Source organism: Serinus canaria, chromosome 1A (assembly GCF_022539315.1).
Source record: "Serinus canaria isolate serCan28SL12 chromosome 1A, serCan2020, whole genome shotgun sequence".
Taxonomy (NCBI): Eukaryota; Metazoa; Chordata; class Aves; order Passeriformes; family Fringillidae; genus Serinus; species Serinus canaria.
The window spans coordinates 57,453,319-57,480,868 of record NC_066314.1 but is presented as its reverse complement, the minus strand read 5'-3'; the positions used below and the strand labels follow the sequence as shown (position 1 = coordinate 57,480,868).

Here is a 27,550-nt window from a genome sequence, read left to right as displayed (position 1 = left end):
GATGTTCTATGATTCTATGATATTTTTGCCTATCAAATTTTGGGGGTTTTTTTTCCTTTTCAACATATCTAGACCTACATTTTTTCTGTGCACCCCACTTGATTTAAATCAGTTTATCTGGTTCATGTCCAATTCCTGCTTCTCATGTGATTCTTCTTCAGTTTGTGAGTCCAGGAATAACCATATTTTCTGTTCTTGGAATAGTCCTGAGAACAGATTGATGCATTAGAAAAATCAGTTGGAGCACTGATTTCTGGGCTGTCATTTCTTTGCCCAGTCTGTTTTCTAGAAATGATGATGTCACTGAGGTCCTTTTGGCTTTATACAGTCACAGAGCTGTTTGGAAAATCCCAATGTCCCCAGATTCTATTTGAATTCAGTCATGGACACTTACTCAGATGTTAGGAATTATCTCAAAAGGTTCTGGCAATTATATCCTTAGCAACACAGCTCCTTAATTCCCTCCTATGTAAAACTGCATTCATGATTCTCACCCAGCTTTTGAGCACATTTGGAACAAACAGCATTGCTTTTTTTTTTTTTTTTTTTGTTTGCTGGGAGAAAGAGCAGATCTTAAGTGTGATAGGAATTGTTAATAAACTTTAAAGAGCCAATTTACTAGCAACTAACTTAACTGTTAGAATCTTGACATTATCATATCCCAAGCTTTTGCCCTCTTCTGTGGAAGAAGCATTCTAAAGGAGCCAGAGCCCATGGCTGGCTTTTCTATTTGCCTTGGACTGATTGGTTCATCTGGTGGGTTCTTTGCCCAAGTAAATGTATGCAAAACCTTATATCACCCATTCCTTTTGCACTGATTTTGCAAAAGGCAAAAAGCATGCTTCTTATGTTTTATTAGAACAAATAGAACAGGAATGGTTTAAGAAGTTTTCTGTCAACACCACTCACTTTGGGAATTTGGTATTTATCTTCCCAGGTTCAGCCTGCAGTGGCAGCATTGGATGTTCCCTGTGGCACTGCTCAAGCATGGATTGGTGCCACAGCGCAGCACTGAGACAGCTCAGTTCATTGTTCCTCTGTGCTTTTTTGCCCTCACTCAGATCAGGAAGACTGGAGTGCAGGAGTAGCAGAGTAAATGCTATAAAGAGTAGAATTAATCTAATCTAATTCTAGGGATTTAAAAGTTTGGGATATCTAGTCTACATTATTGGAACAGCCTCCTTCTCAAGACAAGCCAATAAAAAGACAGGGTTGCTTCCACAGGGAAATTTATTTACTTTGAATGTTTAGCTAAGATGGAATGAATCCTCTTCCTACTCCATGATGCCGGGGGTTTTCTTTGCAGGGAAAGCTCTTTAATTTCCTTTACTACTAATACTATTCTACTTCACAGAGATGTTGCCAAACGTAGAAATTTAGTAAAGATATTTTCTGTGTGATGATCACAAGCAGTGATCACATCCATAAGGAATTTATGTACTATTGCACTTAGCTCCTTTAATTAAAAGCCTTTGTGAAATGGGTAATTAAAAAAAAATTAGTTACAAAGATAAATCTTTCCTTCAGATTTAAAAAAAAAACCAAAAAACTGCTTTAAATGTATAGCTGAAACATTTTATGTACTGCTTTTTACTTCATTGTTGCATGACTGAAACTTAATAAGAATCCTGGTAAGTTTCTCTTGCTTTGAGAATATTGTTGAGAAATAAAGGGATTATGTAATCAAAAATTAGTTGGTCCTCTTCAGGTAATATAAAAGAATGTCCCTGAAGGTTGTTTTTATTCCTGCATGACTTATCACAGCAAATTTGAGTATGGTTACAAGAATGTAATAAAATGAAGAGGAGAGAAAACATTGCAAAGAAAAGAAATAAAGAAAATAAAATAGAGGATGTTCTTCTAAATGAGGGATGGCTAAAACATGGGCAGATCTGTATTTCAGTCCTTTCTATGGAGGCTATCCTGGGACTGCTAATGGGGAGAGACTATTGACAAGGGCCTGGAGTGACAGGACAGGGGGAAATGGATTCCCACTGAGGATTTAGAAGGGATTTTGGGAAGAAATTCTTTGCTGTGAGGGTGGTGAGGCCCTGGCACAGATTGTCCAGGGAAGCTGTGGCTGCCCCATCCCTGGCAGTGTCCAAGGCCAGGCTGGATGGGGCTCTGAGCAACCTGGGATAGTGGCAGGTGTCCCTGCCTGTGGCAGGAGGGTGGAACAGGGTGATCTTTTAGGTATCTTCCAACCTCAGCCATTCCAGGAGATCTGCATGCCTCCCCTCCTGGCATGACAGCATGAGTGGTTATTTGGTGGGAAAATAAGAAGATTCTCTTGCACGTGAGGTTTATAATCCCAGGGAGGATTTGTTGCTTAGAGGGTTGCCTAGCTTGGATGAATGGAAAAGTGGGAGTGATGGAAGTGGGAGCAATATGCCTTTTAGGAAGGTGCAGCCCAGCAATTACATTAGGAGAGGCTTTGCAGAGACCACGATGGGTGCAAAGGAATAACTGTTTGTCCTTTGTCTATTCCAGCAGCATCTGTAAAAGCAGCAGCCTTCAGTGGGTGAGCATGTATTTCCTCCTTGAAAACCTTGGTTTCTGAGTGAAAGTAGAACTATTCTGGGCTGTTGACAGATTTCAGACCATCAGGGAACATGTCATTCTTTGGCTGTATCAAGGAGGAGACCACGCTGTATTTTTGCTTTAGATATTCCCCTAAGACAGCTGGGGAATAAGGACGCCTCCATCAGTGCCCCATCATACATGCACAGCATCCAAAGGAGGAAAAGACAGGAGGGCAGCTAAGTTCTGTCTCATTATCCACACCAAAATAATCCACACAATCATTATCCCACAGGGCAGAGCAGCTCTGCACTAATGCCCTCAAGAACCACAGACCAAGGTGCCACAGTTTGACACATAATGCCCAACGAGAAACCAACCCTTAAGGAATTAATTAATTTTAATTTTCCAGTCTGTCAGTCTTGTTGAAGAGATTTTGCTCACTGTATAGCAAGGTCGCTGTGACAGATTTTGACAAAATCCAAGTTCAAGTGTTTTTTGGTTTCGCAAGCACATGAGCTCAGTGAGAAAGAACAGACTGAGATGACAAGGAGAACAGCCAATCCTGTTATATTTGTCTTTCTTATTACTGACTTGCCATGATAAATATGGAAAATTATATTTGGCTAGAAGGAGGCTGAGAAAGGGAACAGATGGCCACCAAAAGAATACTAGAGCAGCTAATAGTCACTGGCATATTTCCGGGAGAAAAATTTAAATCTGAAGCCAAGCAGAAGCATTATCCACTTTTTTCTGCTCAGGGCACTGTGCATGGAACTGCTCCTGCTATGCTCTGACTAGATGAAGGTGGGCTTCCTGAAATGCCTTCGCTGAATGGAATAAACAGTTCCTGTCCTGCACTTAACACCTCTCGCAGTAATGCTGACAGAAATAGTTGACAAGGTGGGGAAAATGTTTGTTCCTATTGTGTTTTGAGTGAGAGTGTGTATTTGCTATGGCTTTTTAATGTATTGCATGATTTAGCACCTGTGTTGTATTCTCTCCATGTATTCTACAGGCTTCATTCAGTTTTGAGAACAGGGGGAAGAGTGAATGAGGGGGTCTTTATGAGCCTGTGTGAATGAGGGGGTCTTTATTTCATGTAGTTGTGTATTTAAAAATTTCCAAAATTTTAATACATTTTTGATTTCTATGGTTAACATGGTACTGAAAAAATACTCAGATATTTTGAGAATTATGGAAGTGTGTCATGATGCCTGATTTTACAGAATGCTGTAAACCTAAAACTTTGTGACTGTGGGCTAGGTGGTGGATGAGGACGTTGTTCTGTTTCTTTGGTGGTAACTGGAATGAGCAAGGTGGTCCAGGATTTGAAGGGCTGGAATAGCAGGAGATGATAGTCTGGGATTGCAGCATTGGAGCTGTAGGACACGGCTGAGTGCCACAGGAGCAGGGAAACCAGGAGTGAAATGGAGTAGAATAGTAACAGTTGCTGCAGTTTTTCTTTGGAGTGCATCTGCCAGAATGAACCCAGCTACAACAGCTCAGCTGCAGAGCCCATAGGGCAACTCCAGGGTTTTGCTAGAGCAGTTCTGCTGGGTCACCTGGATCAAGACTATCAAATAAAACCACTGTGTCCAATAAATCCACCTGCTCCCCATTCAGCCACCAGCAGGACTGGTGTAGGTACAGATCAGTTTTTCTACAAATAGAAGTTTATGTTATTTACGCATTTGGGGGAATTTTATGAAGGTCAGTCACTTACTGATTTTATTGAATAAATTGCCTAAAGAGCAATAAAGCCTTAGTAAGTAGATTTTGAGAAAAAGGGACAAAGAGGATCACAGATTTCCATGGTTAAAAAAGGCATGGACTGATTTTGTTTTTACGCTGTGAAAGGAGAAATGTCTAACTCAAAATCTTAGTAATCTTCCCCCACTGAATCGAAATTAAATGGATTCCAAATTCTGGCAGCACATCTTGGAGCCCATTCACATTCTTCCTTAGCTCTTGCTTAATTTTAGATATGTTTTTTAAATTTTTCAAGCTCTGTTGTTAGTAAATCTACTTAAAAAAATTTTAGGAACATAGACATATCTGCCTAGCTTTTTAAAAGAATTGCTAAGAAATAAAATGCCATTTTGGAGTGAAGATTCTGCAGTCTGCACAGGTATGTGAAGTCATTGTTTCTTTGGTTTTCAATGATAGCTTTTTCTCCATAAAATCCTGGCTTTGTATTGACTTGTAGCTAGAAGCAGTTAAGAAACTACCTTGAAATGAAATGTACCATTTTCATCAGCTCCAGAAACTGAAAATCATTGCTTGCTAGGAATGAAGTATGGATGAAAAAGTACATGCGAGAAAAAAGTATAGCATACACTAAAACTAATAGTCTTACTAAGAGCTGGGCTGATATAATTAGTTGAGTTTTGAGTGTGTATCCCAGACTCACCTTCATAACTAATGTGATTGTCCCTTGGAATGCAAGATATGTAGATTACATGAGAAGATTGTCTGTAGTTTGTCTTGAAAAATACTGGGGCACTGAGTTTTCCATGGAATCATCATCTAAAGAAATTCATACAAGGATATTTGGTGCTCTGGGCAAACTGTGTCATGCTCTGGGACACTCCTGTTTAGGATGCAGTAGTCTAGTGACCCTCTTCTGTGGCATTTGCTGTGTTGGCACTGGTAATATTTTGGATCCACAGCATAATATCCTTTATCTCTGGCTGGGTGATCTCCAGTTCCCAAGATGGAAATTACTGTGTCCAGGTTTTAGTATTTACCCCTTTCCTGCCATTCTCCTGTGCTTCACAGCCACCCTTTGTCTCATGCCAGAGCTGTTCTCAGTTTGTTCTAGATCTGAAGTTTGCCCTTGCAGAAGGGCTTGTTTATTCATTTGTGAACAGGGAGAGCACACACAGAGCACAGTTATCTCAGGGGCAATTTCCAGCTGGTCTGCCCAGCTTGAGTGGTGTCTTCCTGGCTGATGGTGAGACAGCTGAACCTGTCAAAAGGCAGCATTTCCTCCATGTGGTCAGGTAGATCTGTACACAGAGTTTTAACTCCATATTTAGTTTGGAAAAGTCTTTTAGAGTCTCTAATTTAAGTGCATATGTAAGGGTGGATATGCCACAGGCTCTGGAGTCAGTTGAGAGGAGGCCATCAAGATCATCAGAAGGATGGAGCAGCTCTGCTGGGAGGAAAGACTGAGGGAAATGGGATTGGTCATCCTGGAGAAGAGAAGGTTTTGGGGTGACCTCATTGTGGCCTTGCAGTGCTTGAAGGGAGCCTACAGGAAAGATGGAAAGAGACTCTTGACAAGGGCCTGGAGTGACAGGACAAGGGGGAATGGCTTCACACTGACAGAGAGCAGGTTTAGATGGGATATTTTCCCATGGGAAAGGAGAAAGAAATGGGAGGTGGGAGATGGGAAGAAGAAATTGTTCCCTGTGAGGGTGGTGAGACCCTGGCACAGGTTGTCCAAGAGATGCTGTGGATGCCTGGAGCCTGGGGCTCTGAGCAGCCAAGTCTGGTGGAAGGTGTCCCTGCCCATTGCAGGGGTTGGAACTGCTTGGTTTTTAAAGTCCCTTCCAACCCAAACCAGTCTGTGATTCTGTTCAGGGCAGGATGTGCCAGAGCCATTGCTGGGGTGTGTTCAGTTTGATCTCCCTGTTTGCAGCAATGCTAATGTGCCCTGCATATATCAAGGTCACAGTGTATGTGTGTGTGGATCAGTTTGCATGCAAGCATCCTTCATCCACTACAGCTTTTATATATATATATATATACTTATGTTTATCTATGTCTATATCTATGTCTATATATGGATATCTGCAGTGTATTGGCACTGGTGCAGCATCTAATCTGAGTTGTCCCTGCCTCTTCCAGGCTCAGACAGATTCTTTCAGGAGCCCTTTTGACCAAACCCAGTGGGGTTCACTCTAGCCTATAGAGCAGAGCTCCAATCTGCTTTAGCCATGGAGTTTTCTTGGTCTAAATTATCTTGAAGATTTCTTTATTTCATTGCAGTTTGTTATTGGGCAGAAGTGTACAATGCTATTTAGCATGTTTATTGAAAAACTGCTGAAAGCACCAGCAAACTGTAAAATGGTGAGCGGCTTAGCACTTTTCCCATGGGGTTTTTTTGTACTTATTGCTAATACTGTCTGCCCATTGGAGCCAATGGGGTTTTTCTACATTTCAGTAAACTTAAACCCTGATTTTATTTTTACAAAAGCTGAATCAGTTTAATGCTGTGTTTAGCAATCTGTGGGCTCACAATCTACCTCGTGAGGCAGTTTAAAGTTGTTCTTCCAGGCAGACTCACTACCAGCTTCCAAGTACATATTTAGGGATGGCACAGGGCCCCTTTCCCCTTGGCTGAGCACAGGGGCACACCAAGCATCTGAGAGGCATAATAACAAAATAAACTGTCTCTGCCCCAGCCCACAAAACAGCTGCTCAATTGAGAGAGGCCTTGCCAGAATGTAACTTTTTCAGCGGTTTTTGTGGCCCTCTCTCACACCTTGTGTAGGCACAGGCATTGCCACAAAGGAGGGAAATGCAGAAATCAGGCAGGGGTTCCATAACTTTTTCCTCCAGAATAATTTTTATTAAAGCCTTGCTTTATGTTTGCAGTCTTCCCATGTGGATGCTTTTTCTCAGTCTCAGCTGACTGTTCAAGAGAGAGATCATCTGGGCTCTAACAGAGTCTTCCATCAGGTATGTAACTCTTCAGCTGACTTCAAAAATACCTGAATGCTTGTTTTTTAAGTGATCTCTTACAATAAATGAATATGGGCAGAGGCAAGTCTTCTATTCCCTGTCCTCTTCCATTTTTTCTGTGGCTGTATGACTGTCCCAAATGCCTACAAGTATTTTGGTTTTGCTGTGTTGAATAGCATTTGAGGCATTTCTTCTGCCAAATCACTTTTGTTTCTTGAAGCTTTTGGGAAAAGTCCACTGGAGTTCTAAGCTTTTAAAGGCTATTCCACAGTAGTGGAATAAAAAATTTACTCATTAAAGTTAATTGGCTTGAGATCATTGCTTCTTTGCTTTTTAAGAAAATATCAAACCTCACCTTTTCTGTCAAAAGCTTGCCAAATATGTTTCTATGCTTCCCCGAGGAGAAAAATTTCACAGGTTTATGTGGGCTGTAGCTTTAGCTCTCTAGACCTTATTCTGCATTTCACAGTGCATAGTTGATCTATTTCAGATTTATTTTAAATAATTGTTTTATTATTTACCAAAGAAATAGTCTACCTGAAAGAGTTTTCTTTGATGCTAAGAGTTTGACTTCTCTGACTTGAGATATTCAAGACATTGATAAGACATACAAGACATTCATAAAACGGTGCCCTTTAGTGACTGACTGTAATTAACAAATTATATAGAAGTGTTTTGCAAATAATAAATATGAGAAGTCAGGAAGGACTAGTAATCCTGGATTATTTAAATAAGCATTAGCATTTATTTTTGAGCAAAGTTTGCTGAGAGCTTGGCTTTTCCTCACTAATAAGGACTGCAGCAAATGGGCCCAGTCAAATTGAGCTCCATAGGAAATGAGGGGGAAGGAAATATGGAGAAACCAGTGCAGGGAAGACTTCCCACTGTGTCCACCCCTGGTGTTTGGCAGCAGTTCAGTCCCAGTTTCTCTTCTGCCACTGGGAACAGTTAATGCTATTTTCTGCCATTGACACTTCATGCCTACTTATTACCTTGTGTGGGCTTTATTTTCCCCACTCACAGGAGTCCTGCTGCCTGGAATGGCTGCTGGGCTTCCAAACCCAGCCACCCTTTGCAGCTGAAGCAGTCACTGCTCTGATGCTGGATGGAAGTGTTCTTGTGAGGAGTCTCAATCCCTAAATTGTGCTGCATTGTCTGGACAACCTTGTGCTGCCTGTTGTACAGCTGGAGCTGCCTTAGCATCTGCTCATTTCCCCTTTGCCTTTAGGTGTCAGAAATGAACCACACACATTTTCCAAGGAGTTATGTCCCTCTGCTGTTTACAGGTGTGGCACAGAACTGCTTGCTAGCTCGTTATGTGACATTTCCTTGTGCTTTCTATTTAGAGAGTCAGTCGCGGTGTCCTTTCCCTCCCACATCTGGAAGGTCAAGTGAAGCATGGTCTGGCTGCAGATGCTGCAAACCCTCCCCCCTTGGAGAGCAGCCTGCCTCAAATAGCAAATAAGAGCTTGCAGAGTGTCCTCCCCTCTTTTCAGGTGAGTTATAAAGCTCCTGGACATCTCGTTTGCCTGGTGAACCAGCCTCTCTCTAAGTACTGAGAGAGTGTCAGTGGCAAAGTGTCACAAGTGTGTAAGTGTGGGGGAAGAGAGAAAAAGGGTCAGAATTAGAGACAAGTATGGAAAAATGCTTCATTTTGAAAAGAACCCATTTTTATTTGCACACATCCTTAACTCAAACCCCACTAGCACCAAGATGCTTTTATTGAAGTGGTACCAGTCAGGACTTATCGCAAGGATGTGGTGGACCAAGCTTGCCCACTTGTTAGTCCATATCCCATCACCTGGGTTCTCCTTGTCTTGGCAACTATGTGCTGGTTTTTAAATATGGCTTTGGTACCCTTCTAACACGGACAGACACTGAACTGGAATTTGTCTCCATCCAGCCCCACTTCTATGAGGACTTTCTCAAAGGACGAGAAGTAAATAAAGGAATCGTTTAGCTTGGAAGAAACCTCTGAAGGACATCTGGCCCAACCTCTCACTACAAGCAGAACAGACTTGGAGCAGGCTGCTCACATTATGATCCATTATCCAGTTCATCTCCCACTCACTGGGCTCCAGTGTCACAGGCCCTGCTCAAGGCAAAGTTCGTGATGTTCACTGCTTTTCTCCCACTGGCCAAGCCAATCACTTCATCAGAGAAGACAACAAAGTCATTCAGACACCATTTATTGCCATATCCATACTGGTTATTCCAAATCAACTTCCTGTCTTTCGGTTGGTTTGGCATGGTTTCCAAGAGGGATTGTTCCACAGCCCTCCAAGGCTGACCAGCATTGGTATAGGTAGCATTTCTAGAGAGTCCATATACTGCATGAATCTGGAAGATGAACTTCCTTCTCTCATTGATAGATTTATCTTTCCATGGTCCAACAGCCTTTAGTACTTTTGGCAGACTTTGGAGTCTGAATAAGCAGGGTGTTCTAGTGCCCAAGCTTGCTTGTTCTGTCTCAGCACAAAATTGACATAGAGATTACTCAACTAATCCAAAATAAATATATTGCAGCTTTGTCTCTATGAGTATAGCAGGTTTTAATTTTTAAATTTTTTTTCTGCTTGGCAGGAAAATGGAACTCAAGGCAATTTTCCTCAATTTAACCTTCCAGACAGTCTTCCTGAGGGTGATACCAGAGTCCATACAAAACCATCCGAACTGGAGAGCACCAGCATCGGGGTCAAACTGCCTATGACAGCTTCAGGTAGAATATCACTGGATAAAGTGAAAGGACTGGAGTGACAGGCTGCCTGCACAGATGAGGAGTGTGTACAGTCAGGACACTCAGGGACCAGGGGTGCCACGTTAAATGGCTGCTGAAATATTTAACAATCTAGAGCACAGCAATTTGAATGGAACTAAGTGATTTCTAATTATCTAGCTTGGGGAAGTACCCAGTAGGGGAATGATTTGACTAACACAAATACAGAGGAAAAACATGCAGTATCAAAAGAATGTATATTTATCTAAGACTTAGGTGGGGTAGGTGAGAGCAATATTCCATTACAGGGATAAAACCCTTTCCCACTTCCTTGTGGCTGTGTCCCATTTTATTGATGTGGGCTAAATTGCATTTTGGGAGTTCTCGGAGCTAGAAAGTTTCTGACTGAGTTAATCTATTTCTAGAAGGACTCTAGGAAAAAAAATAGTGGCCTTTTGCTTTGAAATGATTTAGCATCCCTGCATTGCTGGATGAAGATCTGCCACTGCTTAACAAAACACCCACACATGCATGCAACACATAGATTTATAATGCTCCTGTCTGAATATATAGCCACATTTAAATGATGGAAGTGGAGGTGTTAGGGCAGCTGAAATTCTATGCAGGAAGAATCAGAACTAGGAGAAAAGCAGATTTGGGCTCCATTTAATTCCTAACCTTAAGCATCTGACTGATGATTTTTATCAGAAAAACAAGTACTTGAAAGCTTTGGTTAACTAGACATTACTGACATTTTATAAATACAATAAAAATGTAACTTTTCGTGTAAGTTATGGAGCCTGAGGGAGCAGATAGACAACAGACGGGATTTTTGATAAAATCTATATACATAACTTCCCTCAAAATGAAATAATTTTTACCTAAACTCTCTTAAAAGTCTTGCTGACAGATGATGAGTGCTTTATTGAACTTAATACTGCAAGCCAGAAAAAATAAAAAAATTTAAAAAAATTGGTATGAAATTGTATAAAAAGAGATATCTTAGTTGGAAGGGAACTCTATCAGCTTTTCTCAGCATCCTGCTCAAAGTGGTGGGTTCTACTGTGAAATGTTCCATTGTAAAAGCACTTTGCCAACAGGTTTCTGACATTTTATTGATTTTTGGTTTTACGTTCTTGTTTTTTGATTTAGAAGCCTTGAAAAATTTTAGGAACCAGTTAACAGTCTATGAGCAAAAAGAAATTTTCAATTATACAGAGCTCTGGTTTCTTGGCCTGGAAGCTAAAAAGATTGAAGGTTTGCCTGAAACCCAGAATAATAATTGTTATGATGATGAGCATGGTTCCTACTTAAAGGTAAGTGGAAAAATTATGGTATTCGTTTTGAGCTCAGTAAGTTTGTAGTGATTTTATGCAAACTCTTAAATGATGTCTGTGAGATAAATGTTGTTTCTAGAAGATAAATATTCACAGTCAAAACATGCCTTTTAAAGTTCAGGGGAGAATTCACTTTGCATGTCATGCAGGGTTGAAGCAAGGTAGCTGGGCTATGGAAGCATCACTTGGGATTTTTCTTGTTACTTTTTTGATGTAGACTTCACCTGCAGCTAGCCCACCATTGGTCATGGAGAGCAGATTCAAACACACATGAGCTACTGGGAAGCCTGGTCTTTGTTGTACTCCTTGAATCTGAACCCTTTGTGTTCTCTTGAAGGTTTTACATGATCACATTGCCTACCGATACGAAGTCTTGGAGGTCATTGGGAAAGGGTCATTTGGGCAGGTGGCCAAATGCCTGGATCACAAAACCAATGAGTTAGTGGCATTGAAAATAATAAGAAATAAGAAAAGGTGAGATATCTGCTGACTTTAAACAAGTAAAATCACCCCTCTTATATACAGGTAAACTGTGACAACATGAACAAATCAAAATCAAACCTCCTGTACATTCATGAAGTACAGTGAGGGCAGAGTGAGGAAAGAGAATGTCAGGAACTGGCCTGGACCTGGAGGAGAGAGAGCCTAGGAAAGCAAGCACAGTTTCTCCAGGCTCACAAGGTTTCTCTATCTGTTGCACAGTGAATACACAACGCAGGTAACCAGCTGTGCAGGACTGAGAGCAGGGAGCATCCCCAAAAGCTTCCAAAACTACAGGAATATGCTGGAAGGCACCCATCACTTGCTTGAACATAAAAAATTATACACTGTGGTCCTAAGCAACCTGTTCCTGTTAAGTGGCTGGTTACAGTTTGTGAGCTTGAAGCAGAATCAGTGAAACAGAAGTTCAGCTGTTCCATTTTCCCCCTCAGTGAACACTAAGTATAAAGATGCTTTTCAAAATCCACTGTCTGACTGTGGTAGGTGTGAAACATGGCCCTGTTCAAGGGAAGTGAAGCATTCCTTTAGACTTGAGAGCGCCAGGATTTTAGTCTGGATGCTCACTGGAAACATTTTCATTTAAAGGTTTTTGAGACAAGTCAAATTAGGTACCCTGAAGTGTTATGTAAGGCCAGTGTATTTAGACTAGGAATCAACAGTAAGAAATCCAAATTACGGTGGTTAACGGGGTTGAATGAAACATTTTAATAATTGTCCTACCTGCTGAGCTCATGGTGTTTGTAGCATTTGCAGAAATACAAATGCTACCCTGAGTTGATGTCACCATTCCCGTGTCGTGATATTTCAGATTTCACAGCCAGGCTTTGGTAGAAGTGAAGATCCTTGATGCACTGCTGAAGAAAGACAAAGATGATACTCACAATATCATCCATATGAAGGAATACTTCTACTTTCGCAATCACTTCTGTATCTCCTTTGAACTGCTAGGGTAAAGTACATTTTCCTTTACACACACCTTGAGGAGAATTGTAGCTTTTGTGCCTTACAAGATTTAATTTTTATGTCTTCTTCAGAAGAATTGGCAGCTAGAAAGCAACACTGTCTAAATACAGACTGCATAACTGAGCCTTTGATCACCCAAGGTGAACTGAAAAAGGCCACGTTCAGACTTCACACGGGCAATGACATGATTCATCCCTTATTTTCTGTGCTGGGTATTGAAGGCTTCTTCCCCGAAAGACCTGTGAGGAAAAGAGTTATTTCAGGACTGGTAAACTTCAGGGTATATAAATATGAATAATATCAAATAATTTAAAAATAAAACTGCATCTTACTTTTTATGAATCTTTGCTGCAGGGCATCTTAGGAGGAGTTCTGGAGGAATTTTGGAGAAGTCAGATCATTTTATTCATCAGCCTACTTGTAATCAGTGAATCGAACTGGAGTTATCCAGGCTACCCACACTTCTCCAGCCCTTAGAGTAAAGCCCCCATTGGTGCATGTGCTGCAGTACCTGCTGAAGGTTCAGCATGACATGGACAGCTTGATCCCAAAGAAACCTAAATCCCTTGTGTTGCTGCATGTGAGTCTGTCACAGGCACACGGGGTGAGAGGTAACTCCTCTCCAGGGAAGACACAGACCAGTCTTTTCTGAAAGCTGCTATGGAAACACACAGGGAAATCAGAGAGCCACTATCTTTAGCTCTCCACAGAGGAGTTGACGAATTGTTGTCATAGAAAAATGCTTGTCTGGTAAAATTTTCGTTGCCTTTAAAATACCGTGAAAAGCCTTTGATTTGTGATCTTTTCCATTAAGTCTGGGCAACTTTAATTCCAAAGGAATGGGCCGTGCCTGCTACCAGTGGACACTCCAGTGGGGAAGGCAGAAAGTTCCAGTTGGTCTTGTCCTTGCAGACACGTGCTAGTGCTGAGGACACCTCTCAAAGGGAAGAATTTATTCCTAATATCCAATCTAAACCTACTCCTTTTTTAGTTTGAAATCATTACCCCTTGTCCTGTTACTATCACTATAAAAAAATATCTCTCCCTTTTTTTCATAAGCCCCTTAAGGCACTGGAAAGCTGCAATGAGATCTTCCAGAGCCTTCTCTTCTCCAGGCTACTGGGCAGGGCTACTGGAAGTTGCTAAGATGTGTGGTCACCAGAGGGATATAAAAACCTACTGAGACCTGAATTGATGGGATGGTTATCTAGAAATATTTACTGCTGCTTAAAAACCTTTAGACAGAAATTATTTACTCAAGATGCCAAAGCAAAGAGAAATGATAGCAAAAGGAGACAAAAGAATTTTTTTTTTTGGTTCCTGAATGATTATTGTTCTTGGTAAAAATCAGCACAGCTGCTTAACAGCAGAGAGTTTAGCAAGGAGGTTCACTGATTTTACATCTGCTTTAGATCTGGGAGGTGTTTGTGCATATCATATGCAGAGCAGCATTTGCAGGAAGGAAAATAGCTGTCATTTTCCTCTGCATGAGTCCTCCATGTGGGAAGACAAGCTCTTAATGCACTGGAAACTAATCATGCCTTTAAAAATAAATTATCCAATCTCTTATCTGCTCTCTGTCTGCTGCTTCTTCCTCCCCCACAGAATAAATTTGTATGAGCTGATCAAAAAGAACAATTTCCAAGGCTTCAGCCTGTCATTGATTCGCCACTTCACTCGCTGTGTGCTGAGGTGCTTGCAAGTGCTCTACCAGGAAAGAATCATTCACTGTGATCTGAAGCCTGTAAGTACAATCATTTCATCCGCTGGTATTCTGTACAGAATAAATGAGTTTATCCTATTCTTTGATTGAGAGGAACTGTCAAGAGAAACCCTAAAAACCCAGTATGAAGTTTGTACAGAACCTGTAATTTATTTATTATGTTCATGCTACAGTCAACTGATAATTACCATTGATTCAGTTCATTCACCAAAGCATTAAATGAGATTATTTATTTGCCAAAACGTATGCAAATATGAATCAAATTCAGGTAATGACTTTTTGCTTAGAGAAAAAGAAAAGTACTTGTAAAATTAAGTATTTCAAGATGAGGGACATTGTAACACAAGGAGTATTCACAAGGTAGCCTGTTTCAGGTTATCCTGTTTAAGTCTATTTAATTTTTCAGGCATAACTATAAAATTAAATAACCTAGTCAATGGCAAAGGAATTCTGAGGAACAATATTTAGGGTGTTCACCTGGTTTTGGAGGAACATCTGTCCTCCAATTCCCTCTGCTATATCTGCTAAGCATTCATGCTAGATAAAACATTTCCATTATCCTTAAGCCCCAAATTTAATATTTTGCAATTTTCTGAGATTTCTGAAGGATTTTAATTATATTTTCACTTCAGATGAAAGTTTCTTCTGATTTCCTTTTCAAAAAGGCATATTAACCAATAAATAAATAAATAAGTTATCAGGTAAAAAAGCTAAGGATAAAATTCTGTTCTCACTTTGCTAAATGTATCTTGATTTAGAATTCTGAGAAGTCACATATTGTCTACACCCATTTTCTTGCCAGTATTTTTGCCAGACCAATTTGCAGTGAAAAGAGAAGCTTGAAAGATAACCCAAATATCTGAATCAAAAACAATTAGCCCAATGGGAAATCTGTTTCCAGGCAGCCACTGACAAGGAATGATGTTAGCAGCATCAATTAGTGTAGTCTGTATTTAAATAGAGCAACATATTAGTGAAAATGTAGTGAGTTGACTAAAAGACAATTTTGTTCTCATTCAAAAATTTTACAGTTTCATGAATTTTTGTTGCCTGAAACTCTCATCTGTTATCCAATATGCCTCCTATGATATTTCTCAGCATAAGGTAGAATATGGAGTTTCTCTGGCCTTTATACTAGGTAATCACTGCCTCCAAAGCCTGGTTTTTCAGTCAATCCTGGTTTTCCAGCTTTGACCAGCTCCCTTGCATTGTGAGGGATTCAGTATAAGAGACAGAGTCCTACCATGAGCACGGAGGGATATGGAGCTGCAGAGAGGGGATGCTGCTTCCCTTACCAGAGGCAAGAGCACCTGGATTTTGGAAGTCAGTCCTTCCTTGACTTTCACCAGTAGCAGCTTCTCCTTCCTGGCACATGAAGCATTACCTTATGAGCTAATTACCCAGGAAACTACTTCATCATTTTTTGGCATCCACCTGGGAAGAGTTGAGTCTTTCAAAGCCCTGACATATAATTACTGTAAAACTGGTTGATAAAGGTAACCATCTGTCTGCTGAGTGGAGAAGGAAATCCTTCATTTAGAGAGACTTTTAATGAGGATAAAACTCAGCTCTGCAGAAGAGAGCTGAAGGCTGTGTTTGCTCATCAGTGCACATATATATCCATAAGCTGGCTGTTTAAGGATCACTTCTCCAGCTGGAATTGCAGGAACCCAGTGCTGTACTCTCCTGCACCCAGCTAAGAATCCACAGGACCCTACCTTGTCTATTTATCCCTCCCTTGAGACTTGTGCATGACACAGGTGGGGAGGGGTGAGTCTGGGGCAAGCGGTGCAGGGAAGAACTGTGGAGTGTGGCTCCTTCATGGGCCAGGGGCTTTTGTACTTACAAAAGGATGATTATGGTTAATTCAGCACAGCACAAAGCCAGGTGCAGTTTGGCTTTTACTAGATAAGCAGCCCTGAGTTTTGGGGAGCTCCCCTGTGCACTTTCTGGCTCACCTGCAGCCTGGGTACCTTTCCAAATCTCCCCTCCGCTTTGCACAATTGCACATTATTGGCTGCCTCCTCCTGTTAGCAAATGCATTCTAAAGGAGGTTGGATTTTGAAGCTCTCATTATGCAGAGAAGTGTAAATGTGATTTGCATTTTGATTTTCACTAACTTAATATGGTGCTAAAACCCTCTTTTCCCTGTGATTCTTTTTTTCTTTTTAGGAGAACATACTATTATACCACAATGGGCAAGGTTCAGTCAAAGTTATTGATTTTGGATCAAGCTGCTATGAAGACCAAAGAGGTTTGCAGAAAAGTCAAGTTGATGTAATTTTCTTAATAAGCTTTCTTAATTTTAAATAATGTGGAGAAACTATTTCTTGGATTGGGCTAATATATTGACCTATGCCCCTAATTAGAACCTGGTGAACTGTTCAGCCACTGGTGGTGGAGCAAATACTGGTAGAGACAAGATATTACCATTCTTTTTCTTTGTCACAAGCCTGATCAGCTCCTTTACTCCTGTTGAAATCAGAATTGTACTTTCAGGAGTGGTTAGCTGGAACAAACTTAAGAGGATAATCCAAATATTTCACCTATCAAGATGTTTGTCAGGTCCAGAGAGCCTTTCTCTGTGAGATGGTTAAATTATAACTGGTACTTTTTGTATGAATACCATAGGGAGGGAAATGGGAACTGTGCTTTTAATTTAGGAACTGTTGATTGATGCAAATGGAACCCCTTCAAATAGGAAAATGAGCATGGATAAACTGAATCACAGCATTGGTAGAACAATTTCCTTCAGTGAAACTTATTGAAAAACAATTTCTAAATAGAACAGGGGAAAGTGTATCACCCATTACTTTTAGGATGAGATTAGAAAATGTTTCCAGAGCCTATGTGAGCAATCCATGGATAGACAGATTTATGATTCCTGAACATACGCCTCTTTTCTGTGAAATCTGCAAATTGACATTTCAGTCCCAATTGTGATATTTTGCTTCTTGTCTAATTTTTGATGCAGTGTACACCTATGTTCAGAGCCGCTTCTATCGCTCCCCTGAGGTGATTCTTGGGCATCCTTATGCTATGGCTGTTGATATGTGGAGCTTAGGCTGTATCATAGCAGAGCTTTACACAGGCTACCCACTGTTCCCAGGGGAAAATGAAGCTGACCAACTTGCCTGCATCATGGAGGTAACTTTGGGGATTGGTTTGCACACCCATTTGATAAACTGCACCACCAGAAACAAAGAGAAACCTCAAGCAATAATGATATATGATTTGCTATGGCCTGGCCTTCCAGAAGGAGCTTTATTGCAGCCAAATGGCTCTTTGAGACAGAAGGGCCCCTCTGAGCCTCTTCTCCTCCCGGCTGAGCCCCTTTCCCAGCTACCTCAGCTTCCCCTCATCAGACTTGTGCTCCAGCCCCTTCCCCAGCTCTGTTCCCTTCTCTGAACACACTCCAGCCCCTCAATGTCCTTCCTGAAGTGACAGGTCCAGAACTAGACACAGGTTTGAGGTGTGGCCTCACCAGTGCCACAGAGAGAGGGACAATCACTGCCCTGGTTCTGCTATTTTTGATGCAAAGACATGTACAGGCAGCACTAAGGAATCCCTTAATTCTCTCCAATGGAAATAAGAGGAAATATTTTGCAGACATTTCACAGTAAATTGCAACATTCAACTTCTTTTCATAACGAGGGCAAAATGCCACACCTCACCTAATGGTTGTTGTGTATCTTTATGAAATGAGGAGTAACTCTATGAATTCATTTTCTATGAAGGTATTGGGTCTTCCACCAGCTGATTTTATCCAGGCTGCGTCAAGGAGGAGAACATTCTTTGGTAATTTCTTCTGGTTATTTGTCCTTTCTGGATCCCTCCCTGGTAGTTAATCACTAATTAATAGCACTGGTAGAGAGTAGGGTCAGAGATCTTAAGCTAATTCCTAGCTGATAAAAATACTTCCAGGATGAGTTATGGAAAAAAAGCAGAAGGATAAAATGAGGCCTATAAACCTGGAGCTCTGCTCTTCATATCTTATGGGCCTCTAATTGCCAAAGTAATAGAGAAGTTACTCTTTAAAAATATTGTTGCTGAAAGGAATGCAGTGGGCTCTGGGAACTAATTTACATTTTTCATTTCTCTGTGTATAAATTGAGTTTGGAAATTGCTCAAAGCAAACAAACCAAACAAAGTGTAGGATGTGGTCTCTTTGATGTAATCAATCCTGTTTGCTACAATCTGGTAGATTATCAATCCGACAGGGCAAAACTGGAATTAGTGGGATGGACATGGATACTGTTTATCCAATTTTTTAAAGTATTTAGTGAAGGTTTTTAATGTAATTTTTTGAGGATGTCTTTTTTTTTTAAGATTCCAAAGGTTTTCCTAAATCCGTAACTAACAGCAAGGGGAAAAAGAGATGCCCAGACTCCAAGGATCTAAGCACAGTGCTGAACACCCATGATGCTGGCTTCTTGGATTTCTTGAAAGGATGCTTAATGTGAGTTCATACTGTATACAACAAGCTACTTTTGACTTTGCTTTCATTCTTTTGTACCTTTAAAATTCTGGTATCTGTTGTGTTTGCTTGTTTTATTTTTGGTGGGGTGTTTTTGTTATGTTTTGTTTTGTTTTCCAAGTGGCATAATTTGTATAACTATTACTATTGACACTTTACTATGCCTTCTTTAGCAGTTATTTCAAATTTCTTTCTAGCAGTTCAGTAGCGCTTTCCTAAAGAAATTCTAAAGAAACTGCTAACTTGTGACAACATGGGGAGGGAAGAAAAAAATCATCCCACCATGTTTCACAGGAAGGTTGCTTTCAATGTTCTCTGTTTGCCAAGTCTGTGTGAATCATTGATTCATTTTGGTTTGAATCAGAATTTTCAGAAAATAATTTCAGTGGAGCAAAAAACCAAACCTTAAACAAGAATGTTGGGTCCCTACTCTAATAGAAGCAGGAACTGCATATTAAAGATTGTGTGATGCTGCAGAGGATTTAATCAGCACAGTGCTGACGTAAATAGGTTTTGAAGGCTGGAGAAGATCACAGAAGATTTTTCCATGATTTTGGGATAAAAATAAAATTATTTTGTTTCAAAAAAATGTCCTCATGACCTGAATTTCAAAAGACAGGGATGAATCTCTTGCCTCTTACTGATTTTCAGATAGAAATACTTGAATAATGATTTGTGTCCCGTGAATTTAAGGTGGGAGCCCTCCCTGCGCATGACTCCCGATGAAGCGATGAAACACGCGTGGATCCAGGAACCCAAAATCTTCCGGAAACCACAGGCCCCAAGGAAGATGAGTGATGGCTCCTTCTCTGTGCTGGAAAATAGAAGAGAGGCTATTCGTAAGCATGTTCCACCTCAGGACTAAGGGCATTTATACCAGTGTTTGGTGTTTCTTTGTGTTTAGTGTCATCTGCCTGGAGTAAGGGGAGGTGAAAGTGTGGAGACAATGGATGGCCCCTGAAATGGGGTGGGTACACACACCATTCCTCACTTGTGTAGAACTGCATGCCTCATGTTTTAGTTCAGCTGCCTGCAAGAAGACTGGAAGTGCTGAAGATTCACATGGAAAGCCCTTTCCTGCTGAGAGTAAAACAGTATCTCATACCACACATGTCACTTTCAGAGCAAAAGAATGCAGCAGTGGGGGTTGTAAGATCTCAGAGAAAACTTTCACCTGATTTGCTGGTAGTTTGTGTCAATCCTGTGTTTTACCTGCTGTTAAGAGTCTGCAGACTTATCCTCTCATTTTAATGATTTATTGTTGCAGAGAATCTCTGGAAAAATGCAGCTGACAAAGTGAGAAGTGAACTGGCTGACAGACTGACTCCTTTCACAGGCACAGCAGAAAGTGATGTGCAGAACACAAGGAAGCATGCTATAACAGAGAAATATTTGGAAAACCACATGGAAAAGCCTATTAAATACGATCAAGCAGAAGACAGTGGCGAAAGAGCTCTTCCAAAAACTTCTCTTTTTTTCCCACCAATTAAGTAACACAAGCTAAGATTGGCTCGGTTGCATACCTAGTGTATTTTGTAGGTATTATTTGTACTCAGGAATATAAGCTATATATGTCTGTTCATGGGCTGTGCACATTGTAAGTATATTTAATGTTCTTTTTACCCTGAAATCATCTAGTCAACCAAAACAGAATTTGAGAACCATTCCTTTTCCTCATCTCCATCTTTGTGATCAGAGATTCTTCACAACCAGCAGCAATAAAATGGAGACTGTAGAGGTGGAGAGTGGCTTATTCTTGGTGTTATAACAGACTTTTGAATTTTACATTTTTTCCTGGATCTAAAAGAACAGATGTGTTGACTGAAGAATCTGAATCCTTTTTCTTACAGCAGCATAAGTCAGGAATAATTAATGGATAAGATTACTGAATTTACTTATGTATTAAAAAAATAAGATAAATCAAACCCAGCATCCTCATTTTCGTCCTGCTACATCTTCCTCTTTTTATAGTGAAGCTGCTAGATGAAAACCATTGTCACACCTTCCTAGCAGATTTAGAAATGCAAATTATGCTCTTTAGCTCTCTAGCAACAACAAAGCAGAGTGGTATTCTGGGCCTATTTCTGCAGGGACTCAACAGGAAGAATGGATTAAAGCAAGCTGGTTTGATTTAGGAAAATTGTCCTTCACAGCAAGTTTAACTTAATACGCTGAAAAAAACCCAACAAAAAACAAACTAATTTTTATGATCCCTGTGGCTTATGTGCTTAATGTGTTTAATTTAGGTATTTCACTCTTCCAACAGCAGACTATCTTTTCACTGCATTTGTAAAGCACCCACCTCATTACACCTCTTACATTTACTGGAGCTTATAGCTAGAAATTCTGTTGAAAAGGAATAATGAGAAAATTGTCCTACCGAAAGCAGCTGCTACTTTAGCAGTGACACTGCAGCAGCCCCAAGGGAAAGAGGTGTTTAGAGGTGTTTAGAGTCACCATAGCAGCAAACTCCCACAGGCTCTTTTGCAAAAGGAAAATCCACAGGATATGGAAATGGTCCTCAACAGTTCCAGTGTTACAGGAGTAAACAAGCCATCTGACAGGTACAGCTGAATCACTTACTGGTAGAAGTCACCTCAGGGAAAATGGTCTGCTGTGATCGTCCCCTCAGCTTCAGGCAAATCCTGGACTCCTGAAGAAATACCTGGAAAATGAGTGACCCAAGAAGGGCAATAGCCCATTATTGAGGGCAATTGAGTGGAAAATTACAAGGGTATTTTGGCAGACAGTTACCATACTGCTGTGATGCAGACGTTCCTGACAAGCAGGCCAGCTTGCAGTGCCAGAATCATTTGTACCTCTGGTGTCAGAGAGACTCCTTTGCAGCTGAACCCTCATGGAGACCATAAAATGCTCCCATTCCCATTGTTCAGCAGAATGATTTACTGGGAAAAGTAAGTTCTGTTCTGTACCATGTTATGGCACAGCACAGCCAGGGTGGGTGCACTGCAGAGTCTGGATAGAGCCCTCATCACATTTCTCAGACCCTTGGAACAAGAATTTACTAGTTTGGTGCAGTTGCTGCTCATTCTTCATCTGCTGTGTCACATTCCCTTCCCTGCTTAGGCTGCCCCAAGTTATAATATCTGATTCTCACAACTGTGCACTTGGGTTTTTGTCTGTTCTACCTCAGGGGCAAAGTTTGGGATCAATTATATTGAGGTGCCCTTGACCCCTGGAATGGATGTCACCCTAATGAAGGTGTAAACCTCATTTGATAAATGGGCTTCTGTGCTGGAGCCGTGTTTTCTTCACAATGAGTATATTTCAGTAGCTCTTTGTAGTAAGCATCATCATATTATTTCTCATGGCATATGCTGGTGGGTTTTCCAAGGCATTCAATGTTGAGGGAAAAGTGGCAAAGTCATCTGAGCCTATAATTCATCCTTCCATATAGAAGGCAGATAGATGGCATTTCACTGTAGCTGCCATGAATTTGCTGTCTTCCCTTCCTTGCTGACCTGCTGTTCTGTTTTAATTCCTGCAGCCTTCACAGTGATCTCCATCTTCAAAATCTTTCCTAATAAGGGCTCTTGTGGATAACTGTTGGATTTTTTTCAGAGATGACAGAAATAAATACAAATTTCTTGGCAGAAATATCTAGCCCTGAGATATCATCACTGCTTTTGCATTCCTCTGCAGAAACAAGTAGATCCATCAGACACAGGTAGCATCCTCGTTCCTGTGCCATTTGAAAGGAGGTAATGAGAAAATTCTGTGTGTAAGAGGGCAACCTACAAAATGCTGAGAAGAATCCTCTGACTCATGCTCAGCTGGAGCCACCCTCAGACTTTCCATGATGCAGTCTCACAGAGAAAAGAAGCACTGATAATTTGCTTTCTTGAAAAGCCCAATCCATGCATCATGTTTAGTTTCTCTATGCAGTGCCATTTTTTAATCACACTTGCCAAGAAAATGAGGTGGCTGCTTTTTTGTCCATCTCTGCACATTGGCCTGTCTGTCTGGTCTAGTGGAAGGTCAATGAGATGATCTTTAAGGTCCCCTCCAACCCAAACTATTCTATGATTTTATGATTCTGTCTTCCAGTTGTTGGGCATTTTTACAGCACAGATAAGTGATTTGGGGTGTGAGGCTGGGAGGGGTATCACAGTATGGAGAAGTTCTAGGAATCCATGTCACTGAGTTGCAGAGAACATGCAGGGACCAGCACTGCTGCAGCAGTGGCTATTTACAGGATGTTAGATACAGATCTTCAGATAACCAAGGTGTGAGGACACAGAGGCTCAGTGACCAAGCTGTTAGAACACTTCTGTCTCTGAAACCTCATTACAAAACTGTTGTCTGTAAATAACAACCTTTCTGGAATTGAATGCTTTCTGCATAATTGCACTTCAGCCACTGTTCCTTGGAGGGTCTAACTGCAATACATCAAATGCACAGCCATTGCAGAGCCCACATCGGTGGCCTTCAAAAGCAGAGACTCTCCTGATTGCTCCTGATCTACCGTGCAAGGATTTACCAGCAGGCATCAATTTCTGCAGCTCTGGGTGTGCCTGTGCCCTCCTGTTTGCTATGTGAGACATGTAAAGCCAATTTACCAGCCTAGGAATTGCTCATCTTTGACCCTCTCTGTGCTTCCAGTGCTCTGAGCTTTCAGGTGACAAGTCTGTCCAGAAAATGGCTGTGTAGACACTGCTTTTATTTGTTCCAAAATGCCTTTAGCCGTCACCTGGGATGCCCCTGTCTTTAGCAGTATTTTTGGCACCCCTTTAAAGCTTGAAAAGGGAAAGGAGGAAAAAGAACTGCAGTTCTACAATGCCCCATTCTGTAAATATCCCTCACATGCTGATGTATCTGTAGCTGGTAACCCACTTTGCAAATTACTTATTATAAAGAGAATATCCACCTCTCTATCCTCAGGTTTTTGGGCATCCAGGATTTTCAGCTTGTGAAGAAGGAAAAGGCTTTTCACAGCTGCAGTGGGACAACTCCTAGAACAGGAGGATTTGTGCAACACAGCTATGGATAAACAAGCCCAGAGCAGTGAAAGAGCTGAGAAAGTACACTAAGTAAAGGTGAAGTCCTTTCACAAGGCAGCTTGTGAAAAAATCTCCCTTATTCCACCCCCTTTCCTTCAGGATTGCATGTGTTATTCAACAAGGAGCTTTACAGCTCCTCTGATGCTTCCATATGATCCATAGGATTTGGAAGAAGTAGCCCTGCAGATGTGTGACAGAAGGTGAGTCAGCTTGGCACCATCTTCCACAAGGGCTATAGCTGTGTGAAATAGAGAGAATCTGGGATGGATTCATGGTGAATAGCTGAATGTAAAGATATTTTTTAACCTAGTTACAATAGGTTCAAGTTATCACTCTCCTAAATACCTATTTGGGTATCAGCCTTCAGATGTTTTTAAACCAAATTTCTTTTGAAGTTGAATTTTTTTGTTAAAATTTGTCCTAAAAGAACAGAGGTGTTAAATAACCTCACCAGAATGTAAATACTGTGAAATGATACTCACATTGCTTCAACTGACTCTATATAACAGTAGTCTGCTGCTTCCTGCACTGCAACAGGGAGTTGCTGAGCTGGGGAGGTGTGGGGTGGAAGTTGGCTGTAAGTCAGGGATGTGTTTGCTGCCAACAAAGGATTTCAGCAGTGGAACAATCAGGGCTGTTCTGAGAGAACTGGGCACAGCATTTCCCTTCTTCTTCACCTTCCGAGTTTGTTGTACGTCATCATAATCCCCAGAGAGAAAACTCAGTAGAACTTCACTGCTTTCCTCTCCTGTCTGTCTTTGTCTTTTGCCTGAGGCAGATACTCAGAGGTGCCGTTCCATCCTGTGGCTCTGACTCCACTCTTTCTTTTCACACTTGGCTCCTGTAGGAGCATTTAGTTTTCTACAGGAAGCAGATTTTATCTTCCTCCCTCTTCTCAGGTCATCTATAATTTTAAAATCTTCCTTGGCATTCTGCTCACTGCCAATCTGTGGTATCTTCCTGCACATCTCGCCCACGCCCCTCAGCAGTGCCATGCAAACACCACCACATCCTGTTCCATCCAAGAGACCATGCAACTCCAATCCTTGTCACACAGCCAAACCACTTCTCCTTGTAATTCCAGGAGAGTTGCACATTCCAGCAGTGTCTCAGTTGCATCCTCCAATCTCACACTCTTCTCCATGTGAGGAAGGGATTTTCTGCCTAAAAGTGGAGAACAAGCCACTGTGAAAATTTCTCCCATGGGCAGCTCTGCAAGATGCAGATTCTCTTTTTCCCTCCCCACTTCATGATTAGTTCTGTCTTTGGTTCATCTCCCAGAGGAGCCAAAGTCTCTCAGTTTTGATATCCTTGTGCTGTCCTAACCTCCAAATACTCAATTTGCATTACTGTATATCTCAGCCCTGGTTCGCCCAAAAAACAGAGTCTTGGGCCTCTCTGGAGCCGACAGTATAAAAAGTGTCAGCATTTGATTAGAGAACTGAAATGAGAAGACATAAATAGACTTCATGACTATACAGTCCTGTCTAAAGCAGGACTGTCAACAACATGACCTGGGATTCAATCAATCTGTATGCAGTTTGATCTCTTTAAACCCTATGCCTGAGAATCAGATCAGGTAACTCTCCTTCTCTGTTGTTCATTTGTTCTTCCAACCCTTGCCCCAGAAAAATAATACAAATGGCTTTTCTACATTTTCCCTGCAAGTTAATAGGAATAAACTACCATGTCCTCCAGAATCCACAGATCTGGGATAAGTTCTGTAGTGGATTATGCAGTTGGGCAAATTGGAGATGATGGACAAGGCACTTCCTGGCAGAACTGGTCAGAAACCTGCTGAGGGTTATTGTTTTTATGTCATTATACTGAAAGGTCTCAGGCAGGACAAGAGACGATGCACTCACTCCCACCAAGGTATAGCACATGGAGAAGAGGCATTTTTCTTATTCTACTCTTCCAGATTGCTGTCACAGGAGCCCTTTCCATGTGCCACAACAGCTTCCTCTGATAAGCCATTAAGACTTAGCTTCTTTCCTACAAATTTGTCCATAATCATCCCACCACAGTGGCACAGTTGGGGTTCATTTTAGAATATGCAATGGCAAGACAAGTTCATCAGAAGAGCCCCTTTTCCTTGGTGAGAAGTGCCCACATTCCCCCACCCTGAGGAGTACTGGGTAGGAGGTAAACACTTGGCTGCCTTGTTTTGGTTCTGTAGGACAAAACAGCTGTTAAAAATGTTTAAAGATGTATATGAGATGGCTTAGTACAGTTTCACTCAGGCAGGGTGCCAGGGCATGTTATGTAAAGTGTTGCTCTTTCCTACATTTTAAATTGAATATAGAACAGTTGGGTTCCAGCCCTCCTTCCTTGCAACAGGCCCAGCCTCGGGCACTTCCATATAAACTGGGCTTCTCCTAGCTGCCCAAGGTATCAGCAAGACTCAGAGACTGCAGAGATGATGGTGATGTTCTTCTCAGGAATCAAGAGACTGCTCTTCCTCTTTTTCCTTCCATGCTTTTGTTCTGGCCAGCTTGCATTTCCACTGCTGCGTTTCCCCACCTTCCTGGATCCTTCCAGCATGTTCTACCTCTGCTGGGACCATGAAGAACAGGACCTGATGGGGTTGAGCTGCACATCCACACGGGCTGGGTGGCACGTGGATTCAGCCCTCACAGAAAGCTGCCTGGATCTGACATTGTGACAGGAGGTGTCTCCTGAAATGGCGGCATCTGCTTCTCTATAAGTGGAACATAGTTCCTCTTCATCTCCCTTTGCCAAGGGTCATGCTCCAAGTGTGTTGGACAAAAGGTATATTGAAAGGCTAAGAGGACTGGGAATCTTCAGCCTGGAAAGGCTGAGGGAATTTGGATTGTTCAGCCTGGAGAAGAGAAGGCTTTGGGGTGACTTCATTGTGACCTTGCAGAGCCTGAAGGGAGCCCACAGGAAAGATGGAGAGAGACTCTTGACAAGGACCTGGAGTGACAGGACAAGGGGGAATGGATTTAAACTGACAGAGAGCAGATTTAGATTGGATATGAGGAAGAAATTGTTCCCTTTGATGGTGCTAAGGCCTCGTCACAATGAGAGATGTCTGGCATAGGATAGGACATCCTTGGGAATTCTTGTTTTTTCCACTGTCAGGCAACCACTAAGTATAGATGTCTGATGTTAAAGCAGCTGGGGTTTAGAGGGGAAAAAATGCCACCAAGGCTGCTAAATAAAAACCAGGCTGTTTTGTTTTGCTTTAAGTATAAAAGAGAAACAGACAGCTTAATTTTATCCAGATACAAAGAGTTTATACCAGTTTCAGTAGTTTTACTTTCTTCAGCTGTTTTCAGTTCCTCTTTCACACAACAGTAAAATATACGTTGCACAAAAGATGTCACAATGTTTGTCTAAAAATGGGTAAACTTTGGAGGCAGAGAGGTAGCCAGCCTTCCTTATGGTCATCAGCTGGTTGCAAAATGATTCTTGTTAAAACCACTTTTTAAATCTTTCTTGGACTTTGACCCAGACAGGGACCTTTTGGCTGTGAATTACTGCGGGAAAAAAAGACAAGAAACACTTGTTCTTATTTGTATAGTAAGGATTTTTAAAAAGTTAATTGGGGTAAACCCAAAGCAATTAATTTCTCCT

The 27,550-nt window shown here is 41.3% G+C and overlaps 1 protein-coding gene across 1 annotated transcript; it reads left to right on the top strand.

Moving 5' to 3' along the window:
• The first annotated feature begins 3,399 nt into the window (after positions 1 to 3,399).
• DYRK4 (dual specificity tyrosine phosphorylation regulated kinase 4) lies at positions 3,400 to 20,483 on the top strand. Its single transcript, XM_009094123.4, has 14 exons — positions 3,400 to 3,423; positions 7,126 to 7,209; positions 8,559 to 8,708; positions 9,796 to 9,931; positions 11,081 to 11,244; positions 11,603 to 11,739; positions 12,575 to 12,715; positions 14,335 to 14,473; positions 16,625 to 16,706; positions 17,427 to 17,599; positions 18,190 to 18,250; positions 18,782 to 18,911; positions 19,623 to 19,768; positions 20,197 to 20,483. Exons 1-14 carry the CDS (start codon positions 3,400 to 3,402, stop codon positions 20,421 to 20,423), a joined length of 1,794 nt encoding a protein of 597 aa, XP_009092371.1. The 3' UTR covers positions 20,424 to 20,483.
• Positions 20,484 to 27,550: the final 7,067 nt, after the last annotated feature.